At 48.0% G+C, this 25,078-nt stretch overlaps 1 protein-coding gene across 5 annotated transcripts; it reads right to left on the bottom strand.

Moving 5' to 3' along the window:
• Positions 1–9,685: 9,685 nt before the first annotated feature.
• ZIC3 (Zic family member 3) lies at positions 9,686–23,757 on the bottom strand. 5 transcript variants are annotated; one of them, XM_059385543.1, is made up of 4 exons: positions 23,689–23,757; positions 19,674–20,897; positions 18,389–18,552; positions 9,686–10,258 (listed from the first exon to the last, which is right to left on the bottom strand). In XM_059385543.1, exons 1-4 carry the CDS (start codon positions 23,720–23,722, stop codon positions 10,109–10,111), a joined length of 1,572 nt encoding a protein of 523 aa, XP_059241526.1. In that variant the 5' UTR covers positions 23,723–23,757; the 3' UTR covers positions 9,686–10,108. The 5 variants fall into 5 exon arrangements, with proteins under 5 accessions (XP_059241526.1, XP_059241525.1, XP_059241528.1 ...); XM_059385542.1 differs by lacking the exon at positions 9,686–10,258 and adding an exon at positions 15,316–17,534; XM_059385545.1 differs by lacking the exons at positions 9,686–10,258; positions 23,689–23,757 and adding exons at positions 15,316–17,534; positions 21,680–21,702.
• Positions 23,758–25,078: the final 1,321 nt, after the last annotated feature.

The raw sequence follows: 25,078 nt of genomic DNA on the forward strand, positions 1-25,078 counted from the left end.
AAAAATTCTTATAAGAAAAAAATCTGTAACTGTGTGGTGATGGATATGAGCTAGATTATGACTATTTCACAATATATACAAATACTGAATCATTGTGTTGTACACCTGAAACATATAATGTCAAATATATCTCAATTTAAAAAGTGCAACCTCCTAGGGCGCCTGGGTGGCTCAGTGGGTTAAGCCTCTGCCTTCGGCTCAGGTCATGATCTCAGGGTCCTGGGATCGAGCCCCACATCGGGCTCTCTGCTCACGGGGGAGCCTGCTTCCCCCTCTTTCTCTGTCTGCCTCTCTGCCTACTTGTGATCTCTCTCTGTCAAATAAATAAATAAAATCTTTTAAAAAAATGAAAGAAAAGAAGAGCCGTTTAACTTGTATACAAGTTAAGAATTTGGACCATTGTTTACCAGTTTAAACAGAAAGAACTGCACGTACTTTTTTCCTTAAGGAGAACATAATCACTCATTTTAAAAACATCTAAACACTTAAGGTGTTTTTTTCTTTTCAAAACCTGACGCAAACATGAGTATTTTCTTTCCTACTCATTCTCTGACCTCTCCTATCAGCCCGCCTCGTGCTGGATTTTTCCAGATCTCTTTTGATTAGTTTTACTTCTGTATCTCCAGAAAAGCGGCATGGCTGGACTCTTCTCAGACAAGGGTGATCCTATGACCCCGGATGAAGACCTGCTGTGGTCCTGTGATTTACACATCAAATGCCCTTCAATAGCCTCACATATTTGGGATTAATGATGCTCCAATAATGCGTTGGGCATTTGTGCCGGTATTAAAGCCACAAGAAAGAAATATTACTTTATTAATACAGGGTTGAAGATGTGCTCTTTCACAGAGGGAAGGAAACACACACAGTAAAAAGCCCATCTGCTCTACTTGTCTGACACTAAAGAACCCAGAGTAAACCTCATCAGACAAAACAGGACGGGCACCACGGTGCGCGCGGTCTTTCTGACTGCGGTAGTGGAATGGTCAGTCACAAAAAGCATTGCACTAAATCAGGAAGCTCTCCTACTTGCTGCATTCTGAAAGCTTCACTGTACCGTGCCTCTATTTAGTGTGCACGGTGTAATAAAATCCATGTGTGAATGTTTATATTTTAAAGATGTTGTGCTCCAATATGTTCTGAGTTAGGGCTTTTGAACACGCTGTATAGATTCAACACAAAGCTAACTGAAAGACTAATCTTCCCATTGTTACACTTTAATTAGTGCGACCTGTCATTACAACTTTTTATGATGGAAAGTATCAGGCCTTTTATCTTACTTTTAAGCCCTATTCTGAAAACAGCAGAAAGGGAACTGAAAAGACAAAGGAAATTGCATTTTATGGAACAATAAGGGGAGTCTTTAAAAATCCTGGGAAGTTCACAAACTGCCAATGAAATCTACTTGGAGGCACCAGCACTAGGAAGATGGCCAGTTACTGAGGATGCATTAGCCATCCGCTACCTCCTTAATCCTCTCCAGAATCCAAAGGCTAAGAAAGGATAAGAACATTTCAGTACAGCAGCCCATAAGGGTGGCCTGGCAACTGCATCGCTTACTATGTAGGAATTTAGAGATGAGGTCCAAAGCTGTTAGGTCCTCTTTTGGCACACCTGTGCTCTCTTTGACAGCAGATTGGAGTTCTGTGACAAATGCTTATTACAAATGTATTACATTTATTTCATTATTTGTTTCACTAAATATTGTTCTGGCCTCTTTAGTCGGAAAATTTGACACTGCAGAAACACAGAAATCAGTACCAAAAATGGCACCAGAAATTGGAAGATTTACAGAATTAGCCGGAAATTAAGACTCGCAACAACTACAAATGTGACAGCTTGAGCTACTTTTATTAGATGAGCCAGATTTAGCAAACTTGACATCTAAGTAAATAATGCACTCCAAACGTTCTCAGGAAATGGTGACTTAAGAAAAAGAAAGAAGAAGAGCTAAAAAAGCCAGAAGCCACAGACAAAAATAGGGCTTTCTGATTTTGTGCAATTCTTTTCTGCCAACACTATTTATGTAAACATTATTGTAGTTTGTCCTCAAGACAGAAGAGGCTTGATATGAATTAGTGTTCTGTTTTGAGGAAATGTGCATGTTTTGAAAGCACATGGGACAAAAAAACAAAACAAAACAAATAAACACAAAGTTGAGAATGCAGTTTTTGTCTTTTGGAGTGAAAAATAATTGGTTACTGCTAAAAGAAAAATGCAGAAGTTAAGTCAAGGGTACACTCCACTTCTGCGGAGTGAAAAAATAATGGGTTACTGCTAAAATACTTTTCCGTCGCTCTTACACTATTATCTAATTTGGGGCAGATTCAGTTGGTTTACTTTGTGTCTGACTTGGAAACCAAAGCTTTAAACTGAGATAAATTGAGAGCCTTTCAAAGCAGAATGGGAGAAGGAGGGCGAGGGGGAGCTCTGAAAACAGGGAGGATACCGCTCTACAAAGTTCCGGCCTTACAAATTCCAACACACATGCCAATTTGTTCCCTTTCTCCACTCTCTATCTGCAGTTAAAAGCTGGATCCAAAAAAGAAAAGAAGAAGAAGGAGGAGGAAAAAAAAAAAAAAAAGCACCACCACAACAAAAAAGAAGCTGGCTCCTACATCAGAAACTCAATTCCAGGCCCACTCCAATTCCAGAACTCTCTTCAGCCCCACCCAAACCCCAAGGGGACAGCAAAAGAGGGTGTCGCAGAAGAAGAGGGGGTGGTCTTCTCTCTTCCTACCTCTCTCATTACCACCCCCTTTTGTCTGGGGGGGGGGGACTGGGGAAGGAGAGCCAAGGTGTGCCTTTGGCATCCACAGCTGGGTCACCACACCGTAACTAGGGTTCCATCATCTGACTATGCTACGAATTAAAGTCAAAATAGAAGAAATAGCAAAAAACTTTCTGCGAGGTAATCCAGAGACTCTAACTGGCACCGATTCTAGAGAGAAATTAAGTTGTGAGTTTAAAATAACCTAAATTTTTTTTAAAATAAAAACAAAACAAAAACAAAAAACAAATAAAATAAAATAACCCAAAATCTGGGCGCCTCGGTGGCTCAGTAGGTTAAGCATCTCCCTTCACCTCAGGTCATGATCTCAGGGGCCTGGGACCAAGTCTGCTCCCTGCTCACTGGGGAGTCTGCTTCTCCTTCTCCCTCTGCCCTTCCCCTGGTTCATGCTCTCTCTTAAATAAATAAATAAGATCTTTAAAAAAATAAAATAAAATAACTTAAAACCTCACAGCTGGCTCAGTTAGTAGGGCATGAGCCTCTTGCTCTCAGGGTTGTGAGTTTGAACCCCGTGTTGGGGGTAGAGTTTAACTTAAAAATAAATGAATGAATGAATTTTTAAAAATAATAACCTAAAATAAGAATAATAACCTAAAACCTCAATAGGAAATTTTGGAACATAACACATTATTTGTTGGGAACTGACTGTATTGATAGGACTCAACAGAGACATTGGATGACTCACAAAATGCAGATGATGAAGTATCTCTACCCGCCACATTCCAACAGGTATCATCCTTAATATAACGGAAAGGCAATCCTTTGGCACCGAAAACGCTCTAAGTTAACTTTAGACTTGGCTCTTTGCTCCAAATAAAGCTGTTGGAATGCCTATCTAAAACAAATATGGGATAGGTAAAAGAATCATTGTTTGCATTACAAAAAGCAAGGGCATTATTTTCCAATTCAGGAGGTGCCAGAATTCTTAAGAGAGCACAGTATTTATAATGTTCCCATTTTTAATATGTCATGATCATTGACACAGAAAGCTGCAGAAAGCCGGAGGAGGACTTTTGGCATACTGAATGGGAAATAATCAGAAATATAAAAAGGTACTTGGGTTGTGCATTTAAGTTAAATGTTAACTCAAACACACACAGGCTGAGGAATCTACCCCTGATTGTTGATCCCAATTTATCCTCAGATCCACATCGACGGGTCTCTGGATGGTTGGCAGTTCTCTGCTGGCAAAATGAAGTAGAGAAAATTGAGGCAATTGTCCACGCTGGGGGAAAAAAATTGCCTCAGACAAAAGTCATTTTGGACCTTACTGAGCAGGCCACTCTGATATCCTGAATCTTGAAAGACCACTGCTGACCAAGTAGGAAAATTGGTAGTGAAGAGTTTCAACAGTTTTGACTTTTGCCATTCTCTATGAAATAGTTCTAAAACTTCCATCGAGATCAGATTCATCTGGAACACTTGTTTGAAAGGCATATCCAACCCCAGGATCTGACACTGAGAAGTTGGACTTCATTTATCAAACCTTGGTTCAAGAAATGTTGTTCTGTTGTTGTTTAGGTAGGCTCTATACCCAACGTGGGGCTTGAACTCACCAGCCTGAGATCCTGAATCCCACGCTGAGCCACACGCTGAGCCAACCAACCGCCCCCCCAAGAAATTTTCATACAGGTGACCCACAAGCCACACCCACCAGGCGGCCCCATGAGCCCTGTAATTCTGTGAAAATATCTAAAGAAAAGATAAAATGTCTATTAAGTCACATAGTATATTCCATGCAAGCAAACCTTGAGTTATTCATTCATTTATTTGAGACTCATTAACTGGGAGACTGTGCCAAGCCATGCACAGAGTAGGCGCAAAGCTTAGTTTCTTTAGCACCTAGTTATCTGTACAATCTCCTGACCACCCCCCAACTTCATTTGGTCCCTACACAATGCCAGCTCACCCAGCTAATTTAATGAATCGACTAGTTTACATATATACAATAACTTCGCAATTCGTATTAAACGTTTTCTGAAATGACTGAAGTTTGGGCCTGAATTAGATACGGCTATCCTCTCACTTTTAGAATGCCTAACGAAATCAAGGAGGAATGCAGTGAAGTCTTGCCTGAGAACATTCCTCAAAGTTTAAAGTAGAGAAGTTTCTGGAATGGTGGAATGGTGGTCAGGCTGTGGCCTGAACATAACCCTTTAAGGGGGGAGAGCCCAGGATGCTGGACTGGTGCTTGAGGCTAATGGTCAACCCGAGGATAGGTGAGGTCCTCTGCTTCTTTCATTCTAGACAATATGTGTAAAAATCAAACGTAAACACTCAAGCCACTCATAGCAAGTTGCAGTACTTTTCTCAACCGGAAGAAATGGGTTTTAACCACCCATTTTAGCTAAAGAAGGCACTCTCCTGAATCTACCACAAACTTCTGTTTTGAACACCAGACTACTGCGAACACGTACTTTTCATCTAATTTAACGTATATGTGTGAACACACAAGACACAATTCCTTTATTGCACACCACACCCGTATGAAGTAAGTTTCAATCAGTGCTGGCTACTGAATCCATCCCCCCCACCCCAACAAACAAACAAACAAAACGGCCGAGACCATACCTTTAAAGGAATGAGTGCAAACTGAAAACAACTGCACAATTATCTTTTCAAAATGATTTAATTCTAGTTAACATATTTATATTATGTGTGGATGCTCGACTTAAAACATGAAAACAGTACATGTAGAACATGGGATGAAGCATTCATTGTGTCTCAGGATTTTGCGATTAGCAATTACCAATTCATTTCTGGATTTAATACTTTTTAAAAAGATTTTATTTATTTGACAGGCAGAGAGGCAGGCAGAGAGAAAGGAAGGGAAGCAGGCTCCCTGCCGAGCACAGAGACAACCCAATGTGGGACTCGATCCCAGGACCCCGGGATCATGACCTGAGCCAAAGGCAGAGGCTTTAACCCACTGAGCCACCCAGGCGCCCCTCCTGATTTAAAATATTTGCCCAATAGAAAGCCAGACTGGTTGACTGATAAATCAAAGTTGTTTCTAGATTTTTCTTTTCTCTTCTTTTCTTTTTTTTCTTTCTTTTCTTTCTTTCTTTCTTTCTTTTTTTTTTTTTTTGAAAACAGGGAAGGGGTTCTTGTTCCGAGTCCCACTATTCACTTATTGAAAGTGAATTACAGTTTAAGCCCACACAGAAACATCTGGGCTTAAATTCAGTGTTCAAATAGTTGTGTTACACAATTAGTCAATATGCAATTACAGGGAACCTAGTGGGGCCAGATGCATGCAGTCCCGACACAAGCAAACTAGAGATTAAGACTTTCTCAGTTTTAAACATACAAAAGGAAATTATGCAGTTAACAGGGCTCCCTAAAGGACCGCATCCATTTTTAACCAGTTGGACCATGTGAATTTTCATTTCACCAGTTCAGAGAGATACCTTAAAGAAATGCAACGTTCAACACTTACAAATGTAGTACGAAGTTTCAAGTCCCCAGAGCCAAGACAATCCAAAAAAGTTGTCCTTACTGTTTTTCCCAAATGAGGGTTTCTCTCCCCTCCCCCACTCAATTGCTTTCACAACAGTGTCTTATCAGAAAGTATTGTGAGAATGCTTCCCTGCAGTCTCATTCACAAGATTAAATCTAGTGCCTGGGAAAGAAAACGTGGTGTTTCCGTGCTCAACGACAGAACATTCAATGGGAGAAGCTTCATTTCACATCCTTGATATACCCGCAGATCAGGCTCAAAAACCACGGAAGGCTCAGACGTGATCAAGGAATAGACGCCTGATGGAACAGATGTGCAGATGCCGGGCCGGAAGAGAAGACAAATGCTGAAGTGCATAATGATTTTGAAAAGATTTCTTTATCAAACATGTCATTTGTTTGAAAGACTAGGGCTGTTAGCATCAGATGTGGGGTACCAGCTTGTTAGCAAAGTGAAACATGATGGCTGACGATTGATGAATCAATTGTAATCACTGATGTTCCTCAACCAGACATCTTCATTTACTACATCAATGGTCAGAAGTTGAGGAAACACCTTTTGTTTGGGTGATCACCACCACCAAGATGTCACATCTCGGTGAATACCCCTGGCTACATATTTTTTATGAAGACTAGGGAAGTCCCCGAAGAAATGTTATCAGCTGGCCAATCAATAATGTAGCGATCTCCTCCACGTAAGTCTGGCTGGGTGACATTAGTGAGTCATTGGTAAACAAGTCCTATGCACTGAATTCCTAGTAAAATGTTGTAAGGCGTTTATTTGTCTGTAGCACAAATTGCCTGGTATTGACTCTGGGACGTGTATGGAGGGAACTGTTGGCAATGACATTTTTCTCATTTCACCAATGAGGTTTCAGATGATCTGATTAAAAACAAAAAGGATTTTTTTTCCGAAGGCAAGGCAACAGGAGCAGGAACTCTCCTTTAAATCAAAGAGGGTGTTCTTCTGCCTGCCTCTGACCACCCCCGCCACCACCTTCCTATTTTACAGGAAGACCCGGAAAGCCCTGCTGACTGATTTGATCCTTGAGACTCTAGACTAATGTCACCTGTAGGAGGATCTGGCCAAGGGAGGCACTACAGCACTGCACTAGACATTGGCTTTGGAATTGGTCATTGAATATAACCTCACTCTTACTAAGGAACCAATACGCCAAACAAACTGAACACGGCCAACCCCTGCATCTAATGGGGCAAAGTCAGAAAGAAACAGACAAAAGTGGTAAACTAGTTTAGGAAAGTGTAATGAAAAGTCCTCCAGACCTCTGTACCAAAGCCATTATCATTTAGCAGTACGACCGCTCTGGGATGCTCCAAGCGCCCAAAATAAGTGGGAAGGAAAGAAGACTTCCCACTCAGTTCATCCGGAAAGAGCTTAGTGTGTTTGGTGTTTCTGCTTGCCTTTACTGCACGAATAGACCCATCCCTGAGGAAAAAAAAATGCATTTCATAATGCTGTAATAGAGCATTTCTTTACTTTCATTCAGGCCTCAGTTTTAACATAAAATAATCAGGGAATCCTTTCAAAACACAAGAAAACCAAAAGTATGACCATAAAATATTAAGACTGGCGGCCGTTGTTTGTGTTTTTATCTTAAGTGAGGCCACCACCTCGGGAGTCCCTAACTTCCGCTGAGGATGCTGACATCGGTCAAAACATTTTGGGAACCCTTCTCTGAGAATCGCTTCCAAAGCTAGCTTCTAAGCCTCATAAGAAAATCGGCCTCATTATTCTACAGTCACATCCGCATAATACTAACATAAATTTAGTAGGGGGAAACTGAATAATTTAAGACATCATACGATTTAATCTTTTTGTTAAACGTGAATGCCAATTTTCACATTGTAAAATTGTCATTTGCTTTAGACGTAGTTAAGAATCGAGCTGTTGACTAAAGCAAAATTTTATCACATTAAAAGTAAAACCACTAAATTACTATGTTTACAGATTTTTAAGTACACGACTTATTTTTATCTAAGAATAAGTGTATTCATTGGAAGATAACGAACAACAGGCATTTAATAACACTTTAATTTTCCGTGTTTAAATATTCATAGCTATGTTCATAAACCCACATGCCCAATCTAGCAATTATGCTTATGAAATGCAGTATTTCTTATATACCCTAAGTCTCCATCTAGTCCCTGAAAACTGCATTCATTTGTACCCCAGTACAAATCGCGCGTGTTTTTAGCAAAATAATCCGTAATATTAAAACTAGGAAACTACCCAAAAGCAACAATAGCTACCTGCAAGAGGAAAAGAAGGGAATTCTCACTTGTTCAGGGATGACTGTGTGCCAGGTTCTCTATGGACTTTTTTCGTTAATCCTTAGAATAACCAACAGGCTTATGCACAATTTTGTAGTCTACCTTTCCAAAGGCTTTTTGAGTAATCCCATTATAATACTCTGCTGCCTGTCTGAAAGAACACTGTTCTTATTCTTAAAAACAAAAACAAAAACAAAACAAAAAATTCTACTAGCATTGTTCTAAGGGGATATAAAAATGTCCAATTTTCGGGAGCTGAAAATCAAAGAATGATAGGCTTCCTTGACTGGCCTATACTCCCACTCTTGATGTAAATGAACAACAAAAATCAGAGGGAGATGAGCCGTTTTCCCACTACTTAAAAATTACAGTATCATCAGTCTACTTAGAGATTTTAATAAAACGGGATCGAAAGAACCAAGAGCAATATACTCTCTGGGGCTGCAATTTACAATACCTCATCACAGCGTAATCACGTCAAATAAATAGAATGATGGCCACTCGCAGATTACATTAGATTACGGATGTTAAATTTAAAATGAGAAATCAAGTATCTGGAGTTCCAAGAATTTCTCTGAAGGATCTTCATCTTCTCTAACACTACAGTTAATTAACGACAACTTGTGTTTTAATAACACCTATATCCCATGATTCTGTAAGTGTCCTAATCAATGGTTGCCAAGTTGTCTACCCCAAGAACCACTCTGGGGCCCCAGAATAATAGACACGTAATGTGATGTGCTATGTCTGCTCTCCAGAGGCCCTCCTTTCTTCTCCAAGGCCATCTTTAGTTTTGTCTTTCTCTCTCTTGCTCACCCAAAGACTGGTGTGCCCGTGTTCCTGGTCCTCCCAACTCCCATGCTTCCTTCTAATCACCCCTATCAATCCTCGACTCTGCATTTTTCCCGACTTCCCTGGCACCTGGCCCCGAGTCCCTCTGGGAAAACACAGTGAGCTCAAAACAGTTGCTTGACATTTGTTCAGTGGATTGGTTGGTTGGTTTTTGCAGGTTTACTGCTCCGTGAAAGCCCAGCTATATATAAATTGTCCCAATTCAACAGGTCAATCAACAGTATTTAGGAGTTTTGAGTTGTCACCATAATAAAACAATGATCGCAAAAAATTTTAATGGTTTTATTTAAGTCAAACAACAATTGTAGGGATCCTGGGTACGGCTTTTTGGACACAAGCATACAAAATGAACAAAACAAGCATTCGTGTTTCTAGTTTTAAACACTTGAGCTCTACACGTGGAATGCAGATATTTGAAAGAGATTTTCAACAAGGTCAACACAATGCATGAGATAATACACACTGGGTTAGGCCAGTCTTCCCCTCCATCTTCCCACTTAGAAGCCTAAAGCGGCAGGGAGTGCGGGGGGGGGGTGGTAAGGAGGGGGCATTTTTGCTTTTCCATTTCACAAATGATTGCTCAACACGGACTGGAATACACCAAAAGAAGAAAATAGTCTTTTTTTTTTAACCTAGGTAAGAAGCTACTACTCTTAAAATGATCACTTCAAGGTAACAGACATCCAAATTGATGTGGTTTTCTTTGAAACCTCATCAGTAAATCATTTCTTGCACAGTAGGTTCGGCATTAACCCTGCATTTAGGATAGGTAGTGTTATGGAGGGCTGGCTGCTGCATACCAACGTCAGTATCAAGTTCTTCGTCAGGAATTAGAGACTGTCCCGGATACCAAGCAGGACAACACTGGCAAAAGAACAAAAAGTGAACTGCAGATAGGTCAAAACAGGCTATATGCACTCTTAGAAAAATGTCTTAAACTGTTACTGGATATGTTGTTAGAAATGCTAGTTTAGAATAGAACACAAGGGCATCTTTTCTTTTTAACACCACACGTTCAAATGGTCTTTACAAGGACGTTGTGTTTCAACGCAACACATTAGACAACATACACATCCTATTAGGGAATCGAACATAATAAACTTGCCATCTGCTGACGGCTCTTACTACATTTACCATCAGCTCACAGTTCTCTCTGTTCATCGGATTACTGTCAACAGGTTGAACTGTCATTGCATTAAAAATATGCAAAATTGTTTGCTGTTACGTGATTTTTAAAGACAGAGATTCTCTTTCGCTCTAAGGGATTTTGTTGAAACCAGAGTTTCTTGAATCCTATTCAAAGAAGTTTTGCTCCCGTGTTATGAGTCCAAGTATTCTGGACCACTCCCCCTTTTCATGCTTTCTGCAAACTTTGTGTTTTTCAAGCTGTAAATTTCAATGGTTATGATAGAAACCAAGCCTCAGTGGGAGAAGCAGTGCCCTTCAGAGTCCTCAAACAAATAAAAGAGTTCACCAACTGATCCCTCATCCAGTTTTGCAGAAATTCCATTCACAGAACTCCTATGCAAATCCGCCAGTTTTACCATATCAAATGACCCAAAGCACACCGCAGGTATCCAGGGGAGACGGTCCACCAGCTCCACCAGCGCATCTTTAGCTTGATTTTAATGTCAATTTAAGAGACAATCCGGGCTCTGCAGTTCTTAGACAAACTGCCTCACCATTAACTAAAGCTTTTTTAAGTTAATGAACTTTTCATTTTTCACACTTTCGGTACCAAGAGATTTAACCAGGGAAAAGCTCAAAGCTCAGGGTTCAAACTACAGCATGGAAAAATAAAGTATAGACCAAGCACCATCTACTTCCTTTGATCTCTCAAAGATGTCAATACTCCATTCCAGTGAGGGGGTGGGGGGGGAGTGGCTCAGCCCGGGAAGGAAACTTCAACCGAAGGGGGGGAAAAAAAGATCTGTTTGGTGGCAATTTCAAAACAAGTTTCCAAACTGCAGAAGGGGCTGTAGCCCCTTTGACTTGCAGAAATTACACATAAGAAAAGAACAGAAAATACTACAAGGCATGCTTATTATTTTAATTGCCCAGGGGTTTCCAATGCAAAGCACGACAACTTAAACGCATATTCCAAATTCTTGCTCCAAAGCCGTCTTCTTTGTGCACTGAAAAGGAGGAAAGACAACCCCATCAATTGTTCTCTGCAGATAAAGGCACTGTTTTGCAGATTTCCCCCCAAATCTGGGCCAGCTTTGCTAATGACCTGCCCACCCACCTGCGCCGTTCCCAAGGTGGCCCCCCGGGAACTGCCCCACACCTTCAGGTGCCCAAATGCTGGACAGTGGGCAGCCCCCAAAAGGCTGCCTTTTCGTTTAGCTGTTGGCCTCCACGAAGACGCAACCTGAAAGAATTCTTGCCGCTTATTTTCCTAGGGGAGGCGGGGGGCAACAGCTACACCTTCCTATTGCACTTTTTTTTTGTCCTCCCGAAACACACATCTGAAGGTGAATCTGCAATCTTTTCTGCAGGGAAAAACGAAACAAAACAAAACAAAAAAAAATAACCCACGAGCTCGAGATCCCAAAGCTACCAGGGGTTCTTTCACCCGCCAGGATTTAGGCAGTTAAGCAAAAGCTGAATGAAAGTTTTCGGGACTGTGACCTTTTTTGCCCCCCCACCTTAGCGTAGGATCACCAGCTGTTCCAGCACACACAAAAGCTGCGACAGTGCCATTTCTCAAAGGCCCACGTTTAAATGAGATATGCCGAAAACGGGGCTCCAGCTGTAGGGTTCGAACGCGCAATGGCCCGTTCTACACGGAAACGGTACCTGCGTGCTCCCCTCCCGGGCCCCGCCATTGTCCTGGAGGAGAAAGCGTCCGCTCATTAGCATTTTGAGGGGGCTCGGACTGGCTGCGGGCTCCCACCCGCACGAGAACTCAAAATGGCATCCCCCACCCCGGAGGGCCCGGAGGGGAGGTTTTCGGTCGGGACAGGAGGCTGGGGCGGCCTCCAGCGGGCTTCAAGTCCAAGTCCCCTGGGAGCCCCAACCCCCCAGAAGGCTCGCCAACTTCCCACGCCCAGAATGCCCTGGAAGAACTTCTTCGCTTCCGTTTTTTTTCCAGTTTTACGTTCGGCCGCCACGACCTACATTCCCCCGCGAGGCGCTCGGAGCCGAGGAATAACGAGGGAGTTTAAAGCACACAGCAGTTCGGCAGCCCGCAGTCAGCGCTTTGCTGCGCTCCGCGGGGGTTCGCATCCGGCCGCCATGTTCATCACTCGAGAGCCGCCCCAAAACCACCCCCTTCCCCACACCCCTCTCCTCCCCTCCCTCCCCGCTCCGCCGAGGCCGCGGCGCTGCAAAGCGGCGTTTTAAACCCCCCCCCCCCCCCCCCCCCCCCGGCAGCGGGAGCGGCTCGACGGCTGCCGGGTGTGCGCCTGCGCGGGAGAGGGGGCGGAGGGGGGGGGCCGGCGGGCTTGAAAAGGCCGGAGCGACGGGGAGCGGGGGAGGGGTTGGGGCCCGGGCCGAGCCTACTCTTTCCTCGCAGCGGGTCCCCGCTCCGGCCCCGGCCCGGCTCTCGCACGTGCGCGCTAAAAACCCACTTCAAAGTCTGCTCCCGGCGCGGGGTCGGCCCCCTCCGGGCCGGCCCTCGGACCCTCGCACCCCCGCACACACACACACCCCGCCCCCCGCCTCGCGGGCCGCCAACCGGGCCCCGGGCCTCACTCCCCTCCGGCCCCAGGCCCTGCGAGGAGACCGGGAGGGCCGAAGCCAGAGGACGCTCGCCTAGGAGGCCCCGCAGCCCGGAGCGGCCTCCCGGCGTCCGAGGGCCTCTCTCCCTTCTCCTACCCCCTCCTCCCTCCCCCCTCCCCCCCCCCCCCCGCGTGGAGAAAATGAATGGAACACAAAGTTTGCGGCCAGCGCTACGCTGTGGCCTTCAGAGCTCACCATTGTTTGGGCTCGTATTGACCCCAGGTCCGGATTAGGCAGCGGCTGATTCCTGCTTTACAGCCCCGCCGGCCTAATGAGGCCGGGAGGCGATGGGGCGCGAAGCGTCCGCGGAACCCGGGCGACCGCCGGCTTACGGCCGCCGAGGGCCCTGTAGGTGGAGGTCAAAGGGTCAGCGGGCCGAGACCGCGAGAGAATTGACCCTAGGAAGCGAGGTCCCCTCCCCCGCGGCCCGGGCCTCGACCGGGACTTGCAAGAGTTTGGTGTGTGCAAGGGACCCTGGGCCTCCCAACGAGGGGCCCGAGCAGCGCGGAGCTGGATCCCAGACTTCCGAAACGCCTGGCCTCGTCCCGGGGGCAAAGCCTCGAGGGTCAGCCAGCCCGCGAGCAATGCAGCCTAGCTGCCGGCGAGAGAACCCGCCCTTCGGGGCATGGGCACGCCGGTGGCGATTCTTACAGAAACTTGAGTGGCAAGAGGCCCTTCGACTTTTCTCCTGTTTGGGGGGAGGGGGGAGCAGAGGGTGCCAGGAGCGCAGCGGCAAGGGGACAGCGGGCGGCGAGGAAGGGGGAGGGGCGAGGAGGTCCTGAGCACAACTTTGCAGGGAGGCTTTGTGAGTGGAGGCGGTCCCTGCTCGCTCTCCAACCTTCGCAGTAGCGGAGACCGACTGCCCGCTTAGCCTGGACCCTGATCTTTAACCTTCCGAAGTGGAGGAAGGCCAGACTTCTGTCTGCTGGGAAATAGACACCTCCCCTTTCCCCACCCAACAGTGGCAATCTTAAGCTAAACCACCCATTTTGGAAAAGATAATGGACTTTTAACAAAGGTCTTACCAGGTGCAAGAAGGAAAATAACAGGTAGATCACTAAGAGCCCAGCTGACGTTCCTGGTTTCCAGCGGATACATCTTTAGGGCTGCGAGGTTTTTTGTTTGGGGAGGGGTGCTTACTCTTTAAGGTTTTTACTGAAAATTCAAGAATATAAATGTGCACTCCCAGAGCCAGATTACAGAAGAAAATCTGTGAAAGGTTTTCTACTAAAATAAACTCTTCCTTGCCAACAAATGACAGGGCGGAGGACACAAACTATTGGAGAAACATGATGCTACACCGGAATTAAAGGAAATCATGTAAGAGGGGCCAAGCTTTTACTTTGTCTTAATATTGCCCATCGCCATTGTTAATTGGTATCTTCCCCTCTCAGGACACAGCACTTTACTGTAAAATTTTATAGTAGAATAATACCAAGCCTGCTAAGGAAAAAAATCAAAGTCTTCTTTATGTCTCCTAAAGAGATATTTAATATTTTTACTGGTAGGGAGGAGAAGCAAGTTTCTGAGAGAATCCTGCAACCAACCCACCAGTCAACTCCCATTTAAGATTAGGGTAAGCTGGGGGTGCAGACGAAATTCACGAAGAGAACCGTAAACTATGGGACCTCAATGTATATTTCAGATGAAAAACACTATTTAGATTTAAGTTGGAAGACATTTAGCACCAATATTATGAACATACACTTCTGCAAACCTGCTGAGCATTTAAAACGGCCTCTGCTTTGAAGTGAAGGAAAAAATCCTGATACAGGAATTTGGTCCAGCATCCTCAATGTCAAGGTCAAGATTGGAATGTCTGGGTAGGAGTGGTGGACTGACCAGGTTACCTGCTCATCACTTGTGAAGTCATCCCAAACTTTCTGTTGATGGTATTCAGGCCCTTGCCTTGTCTACTGGTGGAGGAAAGTGGAAAAAAAAAAAAAAAACATTCTCCACAAACAAAAAATTGCATCCAAAGCAATTTGCAATTAGAAACTGTCAGTAATTGTTGACAAAGGTCAGTAGAAAACTTAGACTGCTTCAACTGTATCCAGGAAATCAAAGTTTCTTTTAATTATCAGAAGTTCTCTAAGCATTTCGATTTAAGGTTGATTTATTTGAACATGAAAAAAAATCAGGCACTAAATACAAAAATGTTATAAATAAGATGTGCCAAGACTTTATTTCTTCAAAAAGAACAATGAACAAAATTCTATAATTCAAAGTGATTATGTATAATACCAAATTGACTGCCACCAAAAACCTAGAGCATTGCTCCTTCAAGAGAAGGAGGTACTTAAGCCTATTCATTACATTTCTAAATTCTTTACAATTCCTATCTCCACCACTCTATTTGCTGATTTGCAAGCTGGTTATTCATGCAGAGATTGGGCTCTCAATATTAAACAGCACCCTAAATTAGTCCAAAAAAAAGTCTCTCATACTCTACCCAGTCCAACCCCCCAATATAATAATCAGTTTTTTTCATATAACAACTGTAAAAGAACTGTTTGTCCAAATGAGTTGCTTCGCTGAAGATTAAATGGATTGTTAATATTTTATCACAAAGCAAACAACCATTTTTCAGTTATTGATTTTAATGGAAACAATGCTCTTGACATCTGTGCCTACAAACCATGAACTTTAAAAATACATCTTTTGCAAATGTTTTCCTCTTTCCATAGTATCATTTCAGAACCGCTGCAGTTATTACACCGCTATAAAAATGTTATGAGTAACTGGTAATTATGAATTGAACTATATACAGCAAAACAAATCAGCCTTTGCCCTTCTGAAACTGTAAATGGACTATGGTTCTTTTAAGAAGCACTTCAACCATAAGTAAGCACGGCTCAACTGGCCTTACTCATCACCACTGTTTCAGACACACGCTTACTTTTGAAAATATATAGATAGCTAGATAGATTTGATAGGCAGATTAGATAAGTCATAGATACAAACATATATATGTAAATGGGTGATCTCAACAGAATGCACAGACATGCATCCTGCCACAATGTTCATTTTTATGTAAGGTAATAAAAAACTAAGGGACATAAAACTCATTAGGTTACCTTATGTTTATATATTTAGGGCAGGGATGATTAAATCCAGCTTCTCAGTCTTTGAAATACAAGATTGAGATGTCATGGCCACTAACTGAACTCATCAGTAATATCTGATTTGCATGCCAAAAATCCAGGACAAACACATTTAAACTCGCAGTTAAACAACCATCTGAGCTACAGATAAAGAAAGGAGGGTCTCCCCCAGATGGAAACGGACACTGTAAGGAATCTACACTGCAATAGAAAAATAATTTAACAATTTAAAAAGGGATCTGAGTGAGTTATAAATACCAACAAACAAGATTTCATTTGCTTACGTCTCCTCTTTGTAGAGGGAGGCTGTTACAAGACAAGAGAAAGGAGTCGGTTCAAAAAACTGTAAATTGTGTTCTTCTTTCAAAACAACAAAATTTAATGCTAAAGCAGTTATAATCAAAAGCTGTACAGCATTTGTTAGAAAACATTTTTTTCCATAAATATTGTTCAGTTCCCGGCACTTGTAGCAATAATTAAATTACAAACGATAAATATGGCATCAATGGATATGTATTTACAAAAAAAAGGTTATTACAAAAGGCAACTGTATACTAAACGTCACAATCTGTGTAGAGTAACATCACATCCTCAGCCTGAAAAAATACTGAACAACAGTTTCGACCCCATTAGACAAAAATACATTCACAAGTGTAATGCTTTGAGGAAAAGTTCAAGACATAACAGGACTTTGGCACGGTTTAAGACTGTGAGAGTTTAAACAATCACCACTAAGGCGGAGAATTTCCATCAGTTTAACATCACCATCACCAACAAGCCTTCTATAACTTCCTCTCAAGAAACAGGACAAGTGTTAAAATGAGCTCAAGGAGTTGAGGAATGGGGTGTGCAGAGAGCAAGAGAAGAGGGAGGAAAAAGCAGTGAAAGAGTTTTTTTTTTTTTTTTTAAATCCTTCAAATGCCAAAACATATTTTCTAATCCTGAGCAAAGGGCATGGCTACTTTTGGATCTCGCCCCAAAACCTTCCTGGACAATTGCAATTAACAAGATGTAACCCTATATATGGCCTCTTGCCTTATAAAACTCCATTTCCATCTGATTGGTCTCAGTTTCCTTTTTAAAATGCATTTGGTCCATTCTATGGTTAACAGGGTTTGTGTTTGTGTTTGTCCTCAGACGTACCATTCGTTAAAATTGGGAGGAAGTCCGGGGTTGTGGCTGGTGCTAGTTTGAACTGCAGAAGGGGTTTTAGTGGTATCTTTACTGTTTGCAGAAGCTATAGCGGGTGGAGTGGAAGATTCATAGCCTGAACTGGCAGCAGGGGAGGAATCTGACCCTTGAGATTCATGAACCTAAAATTAACATGTATATATTATAATGAATATAATTCCAACTGGCATTGTGCAAGCAAAAAACAAGAGCAGAATTCGAGCACTGTAAGAGCAAGACCGCCCAGTGACCCACTTAAACGAAAAATGCTGCTGATTTGGGTTTTTTTTTGTTTTTGTTTTTAATTTCCATATTACCGATGTCTAGAAAACCCGGAGATGGTCGCCAACACGACAATTTTCAGCCCTAAGACTGGCATTACGGAAAAGGCATACACCGCCCTGTCTTATTCGTGCCCTTTCTCCGAGGATGGAGTGGGATAAGCACTTAGTCTTTGGGGGGCGTGCAAAATACACCCTTCCCGGCCCAGGTTTCCCCAAGCCCGCTTTGGCTTGGGAAAGCAGGTACGGATTAAGGTGGCCCCCGCGCCCCGGGCGCTGCGAGGTCTCAGACGAGTGCGTGGGAATCAGACCACGCTCCTTGGCCCTATTGTCTGATCTGCAGGGCAATCGAAGAGCGAATGAACCACCCCCCCCACCCCCGGGTTCGGCGCGGGTACTCCGGGTTTCCACCGCGGGCTGTGCCGGGGAAGAGGCGGCCACTACAACCTCAAGCCCGGGCGAGCTCGGTTAGAGCTTCCCAGTAAACAACCAATTGTTCCCTCTGCTCCCTCCTCCTCCCCACTGTGCTCTCCCAACTGTGCTCTCCTCCACACCCCCCCTCCGGGTGCCCCAAATGGGTTCAAGGTGTCACCGCTGGAGCAAATCGGATTTAACGTGGAGGATACAGGGTTGGCAGCGCGGGCGCTTCCGTTCCACGGCCCCGTGTCGGGCCGAGTGTTTTATAAACCGCCGACCGCTAATAAAGAGGTAATTACCTTCATGTGCTTGCGCAGGGAGCTCGGGTGCGTGTAGGACTTGTCGCACACTTTGCAGATATAGGGCTTGTCCGAGGTGTGCACATGCATGTGCTTCTTGCGGTCGCTGCTGTTGGCAAAGCGTCTGTCGCAGCCTTCGAATTCACATTTGAACGGTTTCTCACCTGCAAGAGGCAAAAACGCAAAGGGGCAAAAATGTGATCAGGGCCCGGAGCTTCCTAGGGCCCAGCAGCCGGAGACGGAGCGCCCGGCGGTCTGGCCGGAGAGGGAGCGCCGACTGGGGGGCGGCCGTGGCATCTCGTTCCCCTGGAGAAAAAAATGGAAAGCGCTGGTTGAGCCTACTGGGCAGGGGAGTGTTGGTCGGGGCTGGGGCGGGGCAGGGCCGGCCCCGAACCTGCGCGTCCCTTTGTTCTCGCGCAGGATGGGGGAGCCTCGGGCTCCTCCAAACTTTCCCCTAACTTGTGCTTCCATCCCACCCGGCCCAGGGCTCCCAACGCGTGGCCACGCTCCGCCGCCACCTCGGCGATGTAACCCAGCCCGGGCGGGACAATGGACCGGGGACGGGGCAATCCCGTTCAGTTCCTTCTTTGTACCTTTTAACTCGCCTCTTTCAAACGCGGCGGTTTTGCTAAACCAGTATTAAAAAGCACGGGTCGTCGTACTTAACGTTCGAAAAGAGAAAACTATATATAATCCGGGGGCTCTGGACAATTTTACAAGATGTTCGGAACAAGCCACGAAAACTGAGGTGCCTTTTCTACTTTAGCTTTCCTCCCGAAGGGCTGAATTGAACCTGGAACTCCAAATAAAAATAGTTTGACAAAAGTATCAGTCATTTAATTAGGAGATATGCCAATCAAGGGTAAAAAAGAGCGGAAGTAACCGAAAGTTAGTTTTCATTAGCATTTCTATGGTCGCCTTCCCCGAATGTGTGCCGAGAGCTAAGTCGCTTGTAAGCAATCCGCTCTCATCACACTCGGAGTCCCTTCCTCGTAACCCAGAAGAGAGAGACAAAAAGAGGCGGCGCCAGTTTGTTCCTGGGCGCGAGAAGGTTCCAATTAGTTCCTGAGCCCGCGGAGCCGTCCGCAGGGGAAGTTAGAACTGGGCAAAGGCGCCACGGGGCGGGAAGGGCGAGAGGTGGAGGGACACTGACAGCGCTTCTTTCCCGAACGGCCCCGGCGGGGCGCCGCCCCTCTTTGGTCGCCACCCCTCTCCCTCGGGTGGCTAGTGGGCTTCGTGGCGCGGCGCCGCGGTGAACCCCGCGCACGCCTGCCTTCCCCCTTACCTGTGTGGGTCCTCTTGTGGATCTTGAGGTTCTCGGAGCGGGCAAAGATCTTCCCGCAGCCCGGGAAGGGGCAGGGGAAGGGTTTCTCGCCCGTGTGCACTCGAATGTGGTTGACCAGTTTGTACTTCGCCTTGAAGGACTTGCCCTCGCGAGGGCACTCCTCCCAGTAGCAGACGTGGTTGTTCTGCTCCGGGCCCCCCACATGCTCCATGGTGACATGTGTCACCAGCTCGTGCATGGTGCTGAAGGTCCGGTCGCAGCTCTTCTTGGGCCGGCTCAGCTGAGCCTCGTCGATCCACTTGCACGACAGCTCCTGTTTGATGGGCTGCCGCATATAACGGAAGAAGGCGCCGGGCCCGTGGTGGGCCGCCACGTTCACGCCCATGTTCATGTTCATGGGGCTGTAGTTAGGGAACTGCGCGCCGGCCACGTAGGGGTCCGTGCGCGGGCTGGCCACCGGGCGGTACGGGTCGGCGCGGCCGAAGAGCTCCCCGCGCAGCCCCAGGTGGACCTGGTTGTTGTCCACGTGCCCTGTGGGCGACGGGTGCCCGGCGCCCTGCTCATGCAGCCCGGGGAAGAGCAGGTAGCCGGGAGGCTCGGGAATGCCTGCTGGAGCGTGCAGGCTGCTCGCCGAGCCGGCAAAGAGCCCGTGCTGCCCGCCACCCGAGGCCGCCTCGCCGAGCCCGGAACCGCGCTGGCGGAACAGAAAGTCGCGCGTGGAGTTGAAGGCAGCGGAGGCAGCACCGCCGTAGCTGGGCACCTGACCGGCGTGGTGATGGTGGTGATGGTGGTGGTGGTGATGGCCCAGGGCGTTGGCGTAACCCGAGCCCTGCGGCGTGAACGCAGAGCTCTGGCCCGAAGACAGATCGTGAGCCGCGGCGGGGCTCAGCTTGAAGGCGGCGGCGGCTGCGGCGGCGGCGTGGGGCGAGTCCCCGAAGGGATTCAGCCCCATGCCCGCCGGCTCGCGGTTGGGCATCTCGTGGTGGCGCGGCGCGCCGAAGCTGCCCACTCCCAGCCCGGGGAACTGCGGGCCTCCGTCCAGGAGCATCGTCATGGGTGGGGCGTTCTGGGCACAGGCGATACCGCTGAACTGAGCGAGAGTGCGGGCGAAGGAGGAGATCTCCGAAGAGCCGTAGTCGGCGAGGGGTGGCGGCGGCTGGACACTGCCGGGAGACCCCCAAGGCGGTGCCAGGGGCTGCAACTTTCCGTCGCTGTGAGAGTCTCCTGCAGAGGGATAGGAGGGAGGAGGGGAAGTAGAGGAGCAGGAGGGGGGAGGAGGGGGGAAGAAGGAGCGGGGAGAAGGGAGGAGAAAAGACTCTGGGACTAGATCTGGTTTAACAAACTAACAAGAGCGCACAAAGAAAAATAAGCAAAATAATAAGTGGAGGGCGGAGTTGGCCAATCCGGTCCCGGGCACCCCTCCTCTCCCCGAGAGAGCGCAGCACCGCGGGGTCGGGAGGCTCTCTGGGCGCCGGCCTCCCGGCTGGGCTGCGCTTACTAGCCGAGCCGGCTCGTGGCCGGCGGGCAGGCAGCGGGCTGGAGGCAGACTCGGTCCTCGCCGCTCGCCGCGCGAGTCCCAGCCTCCTCGCCTCCAGAGTAATGTCCTTGGACTGATAAAGTCAATCACTCACTCCTCTCACATAAACCGAGCGGGAGGCCGCGCGCCGCGCGCCAATGGGGAGCCAGCTGGCCCTCGGTCACCTGACTCCCGGCCCCGTAGCCCATTGGCCGCCGCCACGCTGATTGGCAGCGCGGAGCGGGGAACATGGCAGCCGCAGCCGAGCGACCGCCGCTGATTGGGCCGTGGCGGGGCGCCTGGCAGGTGAGGCGGAGGCGGCGGCCGGGCGCCCGCGAGTGGGCTCCGCGGAGCTTGCGCTGCTGTGGGGAACCCGAGCCAGGCTGGAGTCAGCGGCCGGCGGGGCGGAGCCGGGCCTCTCCCCGGCTTCCCTCCTGCCCGAAGCGGGCAGGCACCCCTCACGCGCTGTACCCGCTTTGGCCAAACGCACTCTTTGCCCCTCGGGGATCGTTCCCACCGTCGGCGCGGCGCTGGCCGTCCAGCCCCGCTTGGGCCCCCGTCGCCTCACCAGCCGGAGAAAGCGCCCTCTCGGCGGCCGCTGGGCGCCGATCCTAGGAGGAGCGTAGCCGTTCCAGGTTCGCGGCCCATGAGCCGCGTCCTCCCCACACGCCACCCTGGGCCCTGATGGCCCTGAGAGTACGGACCCGGGCTGGCCAGCTCGCCGTCCGGGCCCCGAGCTGCTGCTGGCCGTCCGAGGCCCAGACGAGGAGAAACGGTTACAGTTAGAGCCGATTTCGCTTAACTTCCGTCTGAGCCAAGCGCTGACTCTTCAGTGAGTGAGTGGTGGCTCTGCGCGCCGCTGCCCCCCCCCCCGCCGCCATATGACACACAGCCGCAGCTCAGCAAACATGTAACACAGTAAACGCGAGCACGTAGCTGGGAACACTCACGCAGCAGTTAACAACTCGCAGAGCAAAACAGAGGAGTAAGCACACACAACCCAGTAGGACAACAAACTACACACAGAACAGTAAAAACACGGGCACATAAAAAACCGAACACACAACAAGAGTAAATACACGCACAGAATACACTTAGGCTGCGCACACAACATACGCACACAACGCACTGAACGCACTACACACACACTGGATCCGCGCGGTTTCCAACCCAAGGGGTAATCGGCTCTGAATTCTCCACATTTTCAAAAGCAAAAGTTGCGGGTGGGGGGGGGGTAGGCAGGAATGGGAACTGTGAGGTGGACTTTTCTTCCCTCTGAACGGCCAAGGCTATGCTCTCTTCTACTCCTACCCAGAGAAGCACGTAGTGACCTCAGGGAATTCTCACCCCTTGAGGATTTACTTTCCAGAGTTGTGTGTTGAATCACATTGCCCCCCCCCCCGCCCCGCCCCCCGCCTGGTGCTAGGTCTTTCTAGACTTAATGGCCAGGTTCAGACAGGGCCATAAATCCACTCATTTTTTGGTCCGGCAGGGCATTTGCAAAGAATGCTAGAGAGTGGGAGTGGAAAGAAAAGGCCCACAGAAAGATGACTGTGATTGTCACATCCCGAACAGGGCTGAGCCCCCAAAGTCTGTGCCTTGAGTCAGCCTCACAGCCTGGCCGCCATCTCTCTGTAGGAAACGGAACATCTGATCAAGTTCAGAGGCGCTTGGAGAGACAGCCTCAAGCAGCGCTTTATAACCGCAGCCTTTCACTTCCTGCCCCCCAATCCGCCTGGCCAGGCCAAGACTTCACCTTCTTTCTTTGCCATTTTGCTGGGGGGGGGGGGGCCCCTGGCCGGTAGCACACTTACCGTAGTCCCCCCCTCCCATCAAACTCGCCCCAATTCTCCCTCTCCATCCACAGCTCTCTCCCCAGGTTGGAAGGTGAGTTCACGACTGACTTAAATGATTACATCTTCTGAAAATAGGCTCTCCAAGAAGAGTTTCAATGTCGCTCAGCAGAAGGTTTCTTTGCGGGGGGGTGGGGGAGGTGGGGTGCTCAGAGAAGAACAAATATGCCTAAATCATGCAAATGAATTCCCTGCAGTCAGGTTTACAAAAAGGGAGGATTGCTTTGCTTTCTTTCCCCCTCTCTTTTCACTTTGCCCTTTCTATCCTTCCTTCCCTCCACCTCTCTTCACCTCCCACCGACCCCCACGGGCCCTGGGCGCGGAGTTGCATAGAAAAAGTTTGGATTTCCTCCCGTCGCCCGTGCAGAGGAGAGCGGTTCTCGAGGCTCGGGCTGGGGGTGAGGGGGTGGGTGGCTGTCAGGCCCTCGCACGGCCAGCGCTGGTGCAAGGGTTTGCGGAGAGCCGGGCCAGGTAACCTCCCCCCCCACCCCACCCCGAGAACCTGGGACCTGGCGTGTTGGGGAGTTAGGGCGGGCAGCGAGGCGAGGGGCCGAGGGAGGAAGGCGGCGAAGGGAGCCCAGCCGGCCCCTTTCGGGGGGAGGGGTCCTGGGCACAGGGCAGGGGGATGTTGCGGCTGCTGACCTACCCGGTGCCCAGTGTCCGTTTTGATATGGCCACATTCCGATAATTAATTGCCTCCAGCACGTGCTCTGTAGTCCCTGGAACAAAAAGGCATAATTCAATTAGATCATCAACCGAGAAGTGGGGAGGGGGGATGCTTGTTAAGGGGCCCGACCTGAGGCGGTTCAGCCAGGCCAAAACCCCGGGCGGTGGAGCCCTTCCTGGGACAGCCCGGCCCAGTCCGAGTGTGCGACTCTGAGGGGGTGTCGTTGCTCTGGGAGGCGCAGGGTCCCCAGATGGCCCCGCGAGGATGAGGCTGTGGGCTTTGTGAACAGCAGGACAGAGGCAGACCATTTCGGATTCTATTTTGGCTTGGTTTCGGTGGAGGTTTCCTTTTTGGGAGGGGGAACCTTGGCCCTCGAAACAGATAGAAGGCAAAATATCTCCAGAGACAGCAAGTTTACCGCCTATGAAAACAAAGCCCCCTCCCCCAAAGCCAACCACTCCCGTTAGGCAGTCAGAGTAATAATGATACAGCGAAGTCAACCTGATTACCTGCAGCCCTCACCCCGCAACTGGCTTTTCGGAGGAGACCCCGGGAAGGACTTCGGGGCACCGAGGGCTTTGGGGAGCTGTGTCTAAAAGTGGAGTGGTGACCGAAAAAGAAAAGCAAAGAAAAGTTTTGCCTGCACTCAGGCTGGAGAGGGAAGGCAGGAGTTCTCGTCCCCTCGTTTCTCAGGTGGAGAAAGGAATCGCCGGGCTGGCCCGAGGCAGGGCAGCTGGAACCCAGGGGTCGTGGGTCTTATTTTACGCAATAACCGAGGCTCCTCCGGCAGTGTTGGCTTACTGGGGTTTACATGTGTATTAGGCAGCGTAAATTAACCAATAAATCTCTTTTATGCGTCCCCCAGTTGTATGTGGTCTGGTCTAAATATCCACATGTCTGTACGGATAGGAAATAGAATGGGATCCGTTCCCTCACACTGAGTTCAAACAGTAAATAGGAAAAAGATTTATTCTCATGCCCAAATCTGAAGCAATAAATAAAATCAGTGAAACTGGTCATTGCCAAACAAGCAAAGCTTTTGAGCCTGAATTTTAGGATCCATCTTAGAGAAGCAGGAGGGAAAGAGAACGTCCGGACATGGGGTGGCGGGTAGGGGCGAACTGAATATTCTGCACACCCCAGACCCCACTCTGCATCACTTTTTTCCTCACTCCAGCCTCCTCCAGAAAACAAAACATGTACAGCACGTCGTGCTATCGGGCAGGATTTCTTTCAAAACACATTTTTCTGTGGCGGACATGAAATTATCCTAAGTCGGAGACCTAGCAATTTTCAAGTCCAAAGGAAACACTGCGGTCTTTTCTTCTGTTTTGTATTTAGAAAAGACTTGCAATCTAACACTCGCAAC

Source organism: Mustela nigripes, chromosome X, assembly GCF_022355385.1.
Source record: "Mustela nigripes isolate SB6536 chromosome X, MUSNIG.SB6536, whole genome shotgun sequence".
Lineage (NCBI taxonomy): Eukaryota > Metazoa > Chordata > Mammalia > Carnivora > Mustelidae > Mustela > Mustela nigripes.